We start from the raw sequence: 9,454 nt of genomic DNA on the forward strand, positions 1-9,454 counted from the left end.
TGAACCAGCCAACATCGACGACGACAAGCATCACAGCAACCACGACGGAAGCGGGAATCATAGCGGAACCTGTGATTCGAGTTCGGCCAACCACTTGGCAACGGACGTCGACTTCTGAATAAGTGAGGCCACCCGGCCCAACTCTCCTCGTTCCCAACTACCTACAGCAATCCCCACGCACTCGTTTCTCATGTCCTCGCCGCCCTGGGACTACATCGCAAAGCTGGTCTGCATCGGCGACTCCGGCTGCGGCAAATCCTCGCTCACGATCCGGCTGTGCGAGGGGCGCTTCGTCCCACACCACGATGTCACAATTGGCGTCGAGTTCGGCTCGCGCATCGTGCCCGTCGGACCACCCTATTCAAACTCTTCGTTGACCACGTCCCAAATTCCCTCCTCCTCTCCAGGCGGCTCCGCCGTCGAAGGCACAACAACAACAACAACATCAGCAGGCGACAGAAACGCCGAAGCAGTCGGCCTTCCACCACCGCCAGTCATCCCCGTCGAAAAGTCGACCGCGCCACCGCAACCGCAGAAACACATGAAACTCTCCCTCTGGGACACGGCAGGGCAGGAGACCTACAAATCCGTCACCCGCTCCTACTTCCGCGGCGCCTCGGGGGCGCTCCTCGTGTTCGACCTGACCCGCAAATCCACGTTCCAGCACGCCACCGACTGGCTGAACGACCTCCGCCAGATCGCCGAGCCGGACATTGTCGTCGTGCTCGTCGGCAACAAGGCCGACCTGGCGTCGCCCGACGCCCCTCCCGCTTCTGCTTCCTCCGAAGAACAGCGATCCGCAGGGGCGACAAACGCAGAGCAACGACGCGCCGGCGCGGGGGCGGAGGGAACCGGAAACAACAGGCGCGAAGTGACCCGTCAGGAGGCGGAGGAGTGGGCCCGGCGAAACGGCGTGCTCGAGTACGTCGAGACGAGCGCCAAGAGCGGCGAGAACGTCGAGATGGCCTTCATGCGGGTGGCCGAGCGCATCTTCCAGAATATCCAGGCGGGCAAGTACGACTTGAACGACCGCCGCTCCGGGGTCAAGGTGCCCAACGCCGGCAGCGGCGTTTCGGCGGGCAGCAAAGCGGTCCGGTTGGCGAGCGATGCGGGGAAGGGGCTGGGTGGGGGTTGCTGTTGAACGGGCGCAGCCGGCCGGTGGTGAGTGGTGAGTGAGACAATATGTGGCATATGTGGGCCGTGATGGCATAGGACGGCGAGCCGGTGTGAAGTGTGAATAGCACTACCAAAAAGGGAGGGCGAGGACGTATTGTAATACTAGTAGTTACTGATGATGTATGTTAAGTTGGAAGGAACACGCATAAGCATGTATTCGCAGGCAGATATGGTTGAGCATAGGCATAATACGATACCACAGTGTGTTTTGAGTTTCAGAGGGGTGCAGCCCAATTCGCACATACCATATGACGTGGTGATTGCACGACAGATCACTGGCAATACCCAGAATCGGACATGATTTGTTGGAATCTAGGAACCCATCTTTACAAAGGAGAAGAGATCAAGTCCAGAGTCAAGTGGACATATTATGGTGGAGGCAGCAGCTGGGCAAGAACCCCATTCTACTCCTCGCTCACAAATGGTTGGCGTAGTGCGTAGGAAGCCTTAACTCCACGTTCCCTCAGATACCATCCCTTCCAGCTTTTATGTTTTTTTGATTGTCTGCATCCGTTCCTTCTCCGAAGCGACCGCGTCCGCCCAGCCAAACCAGCCCGGTGGAAGACGACGAGAACACACTGAGAGCGAGATGGCACGGTCGACTGAGTCCCAATGACGGATCCTTCGACCCAAATTCCGCCCCTCACTGACAAAGATCGTACACGTCAGATGACATGAGCTCACCCAAAACCTAGGTCGCCTTCTAGATGGACACCAAAGCAGGGACCTCTCTCTCTCTCTCTCCTCTCGCCGGCTGCTTAGTCCGACATCCGCCACGTGTCGAACCACTTCATGTACCTGTACTGCCTGTTCGGCCCCGTCATGCCCCAGCAGATGGGGATAAAGTAGATATACAGGCCGATGACGGTCGCGTCCAAGAGCGCGTACACCCCCCACTGCACGGCTTTGCTGCGGTTCCGGAGGAACCAGTCTGACAGGAAGCCGAAGGTGAGAATGGCGAAATACAGCGCCGGGTAGTAGTGGTGGACGTAGGTGACACGGGCCATGATGACGAACGGCAAGTAGTGCAAGAACCAGCCAAGGACCGGATACAGGCCGGAATAATGGATCTGGTCGATTTCCGCCTGCGACAGCTCGCGGTACCCGCGCCGCCAACGCAGGACGTACCAGGCGACCAACAGAGCGAAGACGCCAAGGGCGGCCGTCGAGCCCCAGTATACCATGGGATTGCCGAGCAGGAAGTACTTGACAATCTTGTCGTCCCAGCCGCACATGCGCAGGCCGACGTGCAGGATGGGCCACTGCCACCACTGCGACGCCAGGTCGTCTTGCTTATCGGGGTCGGGAACCAGGGCATTGTTGGAGGCCATCATGGCGACGTTCTACTATGGTTAGCGCATGCTGCATCTTCGCCTGGCCGAGAGAACTGAGCCTTACCAGGTGGACAAAGTCCTTGAAGAAGGGAGACTTGTACTGGCCAGGGTCACCGGGGGGCACTGGAGGCTATCAGTATCGACAACTCGGCATCGGGAGCACGGCTGGGCACTCACGCTTCTCGTTGATGTGCGACTCAATGTTCCAGTGGGTGTAGGTGTCGCGAGGGTTGTTCTCCTTGGTGCAGGTAACCTCGATCTGCTTGAATCCCCACTGAGGCAGGTTTTTGTTACCAGCGCGAAGATAGCAGCCGAGAACCTCGTGCTTCAGGCGGAAAGCCGTGGTAAGAGTGCGAATTCTGCTCCGGTCGCGGGAGGCAGCATCGCTGACGACTTCGATCCTCCAGTGGTCCTTGGTATCACCAATGGTGGCATTGCCATAGCAGGAAACCTCCCACTGAGACTTGGTGATGGGAGCGGCAATCTGATGGGAGTGGAGGTTGCGGCCGGTCTGGGCGTGGAGCAGGCGGATGACTTCGCCATCGGCGATGAAACGGGGATCGGCCTCCGGATCATAGGGGGTGTCGCCGCGGTTGGGGTAGAAGAACCAGTTGTTATTGGCATCCTTGTGGTGGTAGCAGGTCACCTGTTGCTGGCCGGAGCCCTCAGGGTACGTCTGAACGTGGGAATGGAGAAGGCCTCCGCCATAGCCCATGTTCTTGATTGTCACCAGAGAGCCGTACGCAACCTCCAATGGGCTGTCACGGCCGACGTTAGTGCCGCGGAGGTTCGCCTGGAAGAGCGAGGACATCTGAGCGTCGCCGGGTCCGCTGTTGATAAGGACGGCGAAGTGGATGGCGAAGCTGAGCAGGTAAACAAGGAACGGCAGGATGATGAGGCCAACAACGCGAGCAGCAAAGTGGGCGGCCAGTTCGGTCTGTGCCACGTCAATCAGCCTTGGTCTCAAGTCCGGAGGAAGGGGAGAGGACGGAACATAGTCTTCACCTACCACAGGCATCTTGGTGTCGCCAAACTTGTTCCACAGATCCTCGATGGTGTATAAGCCGACAAGGGCCGTGACGAAGAGCCCGACCAGCTTCACGCTAGTGACGAAACCGATGCTCAGGCCAGTCATGAACAGCCAGAAGAACCACTCTGGCTCGAAGCTGTTCTTGCGCTGATTGTGAAACTTGGCCCAGCAGAGCGTGGTCGCGACGGTGCCGAACAGGAGCATCGAGTCGAGGAGGATGAAGCGGCTGATGGTGGTGTACGAGTTCTCGCAAAGAACCATCAGAGCAACGAGCCAGACGGCGGGGCGCCTGAACTTGAGCTCCTTGGCGGTCCAGTAGGCCATTGGCACGCAAATGGCGCCCCAGAAGGCGTTGAACTGGCGCATGAAAACGTAGTTGACCTCGGGAGGGTATGTATCGCCGGACTTAAACTCAAAGGATCCATTGTAACCGGCGAGGTATCCGCTGAGGCCGACGAGGAGCTTTCCGGCCGGGGGCTGCGTTTGAAATTAGTCGAGGTTCGAGCTGTTTCTGCGAGGGGTCCAAACTTGCATGGACGTCAAAGTAGAACTCGCGCTTCAGGTAGTGGCTGCCAAACTTTCCGAAGCTGTCAAGGTGTCATGTCAGCAGAGGTTGTGGAGAGGGGAGGGGTTCCGGTGTGGACTGACTGAGCTTCATCCCAGGTCACGATGGGAGAAAGGCCAATCTTGTAGAGACGAGTGAAGAAGGCGAGGGCAGTGAAGATGATAGGTGCGATGAGCCACTCCCACTGGTCGAGCAGCTCGAGGAAGGATGGATCCTTCTTCGCCTTCTTCTTGTCGTCCGCTGCTTGCGGCTGCTTCGGAACGACGGCCTGCTGAGGCGTGCCGGGAACGTTGCGTCTCCTGGCCGCGTCACCGACGTCGGCGCCGGAGACGACAGCGGCCCTGTCGTTTCCGGAGGTCATGGCGTTGCTGTCGACAATGTGTGCGCAGATCGCGTACCGATCGAGGTTCTGCTTCTCAGGGGTCGCGACGGGCCGCGGCCGTGATATGGCGATGTGGATAATAAAACGGGAATAAACGAGCGTGTCGAAGCAAGTGGAAAATGAGAAAGAGCAAAAGCCGTTGCGAGCGAACGCTACCAATGGCAGATTCGCAACCCAACAGAGCGTGGTCCGTTGAAATTAAAGAAAACCACGATAGAAATCGAAGAAGAAAAGTCGCCGGCTGCTCGCTATCGAGTCGAGCTTGCAGAGCTGGGCTGAGCGAAAGGAGACCTATGGATACGGTGCAGCAACAGCGCCGTGGCCTTTTTGCTCGTTCGGGAGGCCTACCGTTCGGGGCTTGGCGCTGCTAAGGTAAGGATCCCTGTCAGCGATTGTCAACCGCGCACCGGGCGGGCCCATGCCAAGCAGGCGCTGAATCCTGGTAACTTAGTCCAAGCCACGCTTCCCCTGGCAGCGTTCCATTTGCGCTCGTGTCGAGTTTTGCTACACATTCTAGAACACGCGGCCTCGTCAAGCTGCAGCAGGGTATATTACTCCTTATCATGAGGACAACGGTGTTCTTTTCTCATATTCGCTTGTTTTCCCGCTTCAAACGAGCGGATTTACCTCTTCTCATATCTGAACAAAGGTCCTAATGACCCGAAACACAATAACATTACGTCGCAAGGAGTACACTGTACACGGTTAGATTTCTTGTGCTGAGACCGACACAACAAGTATCGCCTGGTTCAGCAAAAGAATTTACGATGGCGCTGTACGACGTACTTGGACGGTGGTGCATGTCCAATGCTTAGGCTTCGTGCTTTTAATTTCCAAGGTGTTCAGGAACGCTGGAGCTGCCTCCTTTGGGAGAACCACCAACAAAATTCCCTGCAACCTCAGTTGCTGGCAATCGAGGGCCATGGGAAAAAAAAAAAAAAAAATAAATAAATAAAAAATAAAAAATAAAAAAAAAAGGGCATACAAATCCATAACCGCGAGTCAGGGGGTAATGTACAATGATATATACAAGCAAAACTCCTCTGTTCCCAAGCCAGAGTGTCCATACCAGCCGGGCTAGCCTCTTTACACCGATGCCCTGATGGCGGCTGCCTCGGACTGTGCCTGCGCAATCATCTGCTTCTCTCTCTTGATCGCCTCGTTCTGCTTCCGGATCCGCTCCCGGTCAATGGCGCCCCTTGCCTCCCGCTCCTCAACCTCGCGCATGGTGGCCTCGTCCTCCGGCGACATCTTGACCGGCACGGCGCCGCTCTTCTCCATGAACTCCCTGAGGATGGCCTCGGACCGTCGGTTCTTCATGTCGATCGTGAGGGCGCGCTCACCCTCTACGGGCGGGGGCGCCTTGGCGAGCCCTTGTGTTGACGAGCTGGGTTGTGGGAGGTCTGCAGGTAGCGTCGCGCCCGGTTCGCGGAAGTAGAGCGTCAAGGTGGCGGGGCCTTCCTGGTTATGAGAGCGGTTGACCACCATGGGCACGGCCGGATTCCAGTACTTCAGCCGTGGCAGCGCCTCGCGAAAGAATTTCCTGCCGCAACCCAACCAACATTTGTCAGCCCGCATTTCGGAAGCCAACGGCGGCGCGGAAGGAGGGGGACCGTTCGCACCTGGGTCCCATGTGGCCCCCGTTGATCTTGTGGGCAAACTCCATGTGTATCCGCGTCACATCTTTGGGTAGCACTGCCGCCCCGGGCCCATTTCTTAACCTGACGAGCTGGAGGAGTGTCAGTACCGTCGTGCGTGGCGGGGCAGGAGCTGTCGACGGCGAGGGATTCGGGTTCGCTTCACCTTCTACATCACCGCGTTAGCACCAATTGGCCGCAAGCCACCCACGGACAGGGCTACCTACTGCTGTCAGCTGGTTCAGACGGCGAATGACGCCCACCATGTTGAGATCTTGAGGAGCCGGCGAGCTCGAGACGAGACGACTGGGCGGGTGTGTGGACGTTGCGTATCGCGCGCCGGCGTGAACGGGACCACTGACGAATACCCCCGTAAATTTTTGGCCCGAACCAAGGCTGCTGGTTCACACCGCCTTTGCCTGCCGGAGTTAGTTACGAACAAGAAAGCTGCAGGGATGGCGGGCTGTGGGGCCGCTTCAGGATTGCCTCCCTCCCGCGACCCCTGCCAGAAATTTGGTCGAGGGCCTGGCAAAAAGTACACTAGAAATTTCGGCCATAGGAAGTGTTCCTGGACCTCTTTCGCAACACTCATGAAGTGGGCTGGAGAGAGAGAACTCCCAGTACCATTCGGATCGCGATGCCTCCGGGACGCACTCTCTCGTCGAGATGGCTAGGAAGGGTTTTCAACATTGAGCGGAGGACTGCGCCGTCGGAACTGCCGCTCTATCTCTGCCCAGCGTTTCGGTCGCTGTCGGTTGAGAGTGCAACTCTGCGCCGACAATGTCGACCTCGCGCGCGGCCTATACAACAACTATGCCGACTACATACTGAGGCCGCTGCTCCGGCCAGCACGGAATCGGAACCCTTGAAAATACAGCCTTCCAGGACGCTACCTCTCCAATGCCACGGATGCGGAGCCCTGTCGCAAACCGTCGCCCCGAACGAGGCCGGCTACTACAATCTGTCGCGGAAAGCAATCAAGAAATACCTGGGTCTGTTAGATGAAACGAAGGAACCGCCGGTTCCGAACACCGACAAAATCGTGGAACAAGCCCTCCGGTCGGTCGACGTCGAAGCATTGGAGCGACAGGGCATCAACTTGAAGGCTCTGCTGCCAGAGCGCTCCCCCGAAAGTGCCACAGATGCGTCGGAAGCTGACAAGCCCCCCCTCTGCGATCGTTGTCACAATCTGATCCATCACTCTTCCGGCAACTCAATCTATCACCCAAGCCTCGAGTCTCTGCGGGACACGATCGAGGAGACGCCCTACAAGCACAACCACGTGTACCACGTGTTAGACGCCGCCGACTTCCCCATGTCGCTGCTTCCCAGACTTCACAGCTTGTTGCATATCCCGCTGCGGTCACAAAACCGCCGAGCGAAGCCGGTCAAGTTTCAGCACGGGAGGCTGATGGAGATGAGCTTCATCATCAGCAGATCGGACCTCCTAGCGCCCAAGAAGGAGCAGGTCGACTCCCTGATGCCCTACCTGAAGGAAACATTACGGGAGGCGCTCGGAAGGGTTGGCGGGCGCGTCAGGCTCGGAAACGTGCACTGCGTCAGCGCAAAGAGGAGCTGGTGGACGAAGGAGCTCAAGGAGCAGATCTGGAAGCGCGCCGGTGCCGGGTGGATGGTGGGCAAGGCCAACGTGGGCAAGAGCCAGCTCTTCGAAGCCGTCTATCCCAAGGGGAGGATGGATTGGGACGCGCCGAAGCCGCAAATCTCGGTCAAGATGTTCGCCAGGGAAGGACATGCAAAAACAGACTCCTCCTCCTCCTCCTCGGAAGCGGACCCCTTCCTCAAACTCCTTCCCGACGCCCAGGTTCCGGAATCTTCCCTGCTGCCACCCCCGCAGCCCGAGACCAACTACCCTCCCATGCCCGTGGTCTCCCCCCTCCCGGGAACCACCGCGTCCCCGATCCGGGTCCCGTTCGGGTCCGGCCGGGGCGAGCTCATCGACCTCCCCGGCCTGGCGCGCAGCGACCTCGAGTACCACATCAAGCCCGAGCACCGGGCCGACCTGATCATGAAGTCGCGCATCACGCCCAGGCAGCAGGTCCTCAAGCCCGGCCAGTCGCTCCTGCTGGGCGGCTTCATCCGCATCACGCCGCGCAACACGCCCCCGCTCGACGACAACGGCCTCGTCTTCCTGGCGTACGGCTTCACGCCGCTGGACGCGCACGCGACGGCGACCGGGAAGGCCATCGCGGTGCAGACCCAGGCCGAGGGCGCGCCCAACGTGCGCAACATCTCGCTCCCCGGCACGGGCGCCAAGATCGCGCACGCGGGCGCCTTCCAGCTGCGGTACGACGTCACCAAGGCCCGGACGGGCCCGCTCACGCGCAAGGAGGCGGTCGGCCTCAAGGTGGACCGGCTGCCGTACCGGGTGCTGGGGATCGACATCCTGGTGGAAGGGGTCGGCTGGGTCGAGGTGGCGGTGCAGGTGCGCACGAAGCACCTGTTCCCCAAGGAAGGGGAGGAGGGCTCGGGATCGGCAGAAGGCGGGGAGCAGCAGCCGCTGCAGACGCTGGATCTGCGGCCGGAGCCGGTCAACGCGGCGAAGAATGACAAGAAGAAGAAGAAGAAGAACAGCGGCAAGACGGGGCAGGATCAGGACGGGGAGGGGGAGGTGGAACCGAGGTGGCCGGTGATTGATGTGTACAGCCCGGAGGGCAAGTTCATTGGGTACCGGGCGCCGATGAACGCGTGGGTGCTGAACAAGCCGAAGAAAGAGACGAAGTCGAGGCCGAGGAAGAGCATGAAGGGCGTGAAGAAACTGACGAAGAAGATGAAGAGAGAGAGGGAGGCAGAGAGTGCCGGGGGAGAAGGAGAATGAATGATGGGAGTTGCGAGAGGAGTGTTGGCATAGTCGGCGGCAGTGTACGATGATAGCCTGTATTATACTTGTACGACATATATCATGATCGGTTCGGACAAATCATACATCCTTGATACCCAACAAGTTGACTCGAAATATGATATTCGGCGACTGTTGGAGAGGAGGGTATAATTTCCGCTGAGAATAAACCCAAATGATCTTTTTTTCTCCCCTTTCCTTCCCCCCCTTTTTTTTTCTTTCCTCCTACCTAAGCTTGAACCGTATCGTGTGCCGAGACACCGCTGATGTATGTAGTTTACAATCTATCCCATCGTACAAACAAGATCCCACTCAATATATAGCCGACGCTTCAGAATCCCGGCGGCCCCTGGAACCTGCCGTTCTCGTCATACCTCGCCTCTGCTCGCAGTCAGCGTTCCTGGTCCCACTCTCCGCCAAATACACGACTTGGGCTGAAATGTGTGTGTGTGTGTGTGTGTGTGTGTGTGTGT

At 58.5% G+C, this 9,454-nt stretch overlaps 5 protein-coding genes across 5 annotated transcripts in view; 2 read left to right on the forward strand and 3 right to left on the reverse strand.

The window, feature by feature from the left end:
• Positions 1-190: 190 nt before the first annotated feature.
• Positions 191-1,141, forward strand: P884DRAFT_275509 (P-loop containing nucleoside triphosphate hydrolase protein; the record flags this gene model as incomplete). The annotated part of the gene is made up of 1 exon (XM_069442851.1): positions 191-1,141. The coding sequence occupies one exon, from the start codon at positions 191-193 to the stop codon at positions 1,139-1,141; it is 951 nt and encodes a 316-aa protein (XP_069300102.1).
• Positions 1,142-1,934: 793 nt separating this feature from the next.
• Positions 1,935-4,466, reverse strand: P884DRAFT_297522 (glycosyltransferase family 39 protein; the record flags this gene model as incomplete). The annotated part of the gene is made up of 6 exons (XM_069444524.1): positions 1,935-2,519; positions 2,575-2,633; positions 2,688-3,447; positions 3,520-4,017; positions 4,079-4,127; positions 4,189-4,466. 6 exons carry the CDS (start codon positions 4,464-4,466, stop codon positions 1,935-1,937), a joined length of 2,229 nt encoding a protein of 742 aa, XP_069300103.1.
• Positions 4,467-5,498: 1,032 nt separating this feature from the next.
• On the reverse strand, positions 5,499-6,390 carry P884DRAFT_238044 (mitochondrial 54S ribosomal protein mL61; the record flags this gene model as incomplete). Its single annotated transcript, XM_069440065.1, has 3 exons — positions 5,499-6,030; positions 6,110-6,216; positions 6,352-6,390. The coding sequence occupies 3 exons, from the start codon at positions 6,388-6,390 to the stop codon at positions 5,574-5,576; spliced, it is 603 nt and encodes a 200-aa protein (XP_069300104.1). The 3' UTR covers positions 5,499-5,573.
• A 312-nt stretch (positions 6,391-6,702) lies between these two features.
• Positions 6,703-9,056, forward strand: P884DRAFT_256228 (uncharacterized protein). The gene has a single exon (XM_069441051.1). The coding sequence runs from the start codon at positions 6,762-6,764 to the stop codon at positions 8,958-8,960; it is 2,199 nt and encodes a 732-aa protein (XP_069300105.1). The 5' UTR covers positions 6,703-6,761; the 3' UTR covers positions 8,961-9,056.
• Positions 9,057-9,312: 256 nt separating this feature from the next.
• The window catches only part of P884DRAFT_193603 (cytochrome c oxidase assembly protein CtaG/Cox11-domain-containing protein), a gene marked incomplete at both ends in the record, with an annotated part of 1,057 nt that continues 915 nt past the window's right edge, over positions 9,313-9,454 (reverse strand). The window contains one exon of the mRNA XM_069437771.1: positions 9,313-9,365. Coding sequence (XP_069300106.1) covers positions 9,313-9,365 — 53 coding nt within the window. The remainder of the gene's footprint in view (positions 9,366-9,454) is intronic.

Source organism: Thermothelomyces heterothallicus (genome assembly GCF_042370625.1).
Source record: "Thermothelomyces heterothallicus CBS 202.75 unplaced genomic scaffold P884_scaffold_4, whole genome shotgun sequence".
Taxonomy (NCBI): Eukaryota; Fungi; Ascomycota; class Sordariomycetes; order Sordariales; family Chaetomiaceae; genus Thermothelomyces; species Thermothelomyces heterothallicus.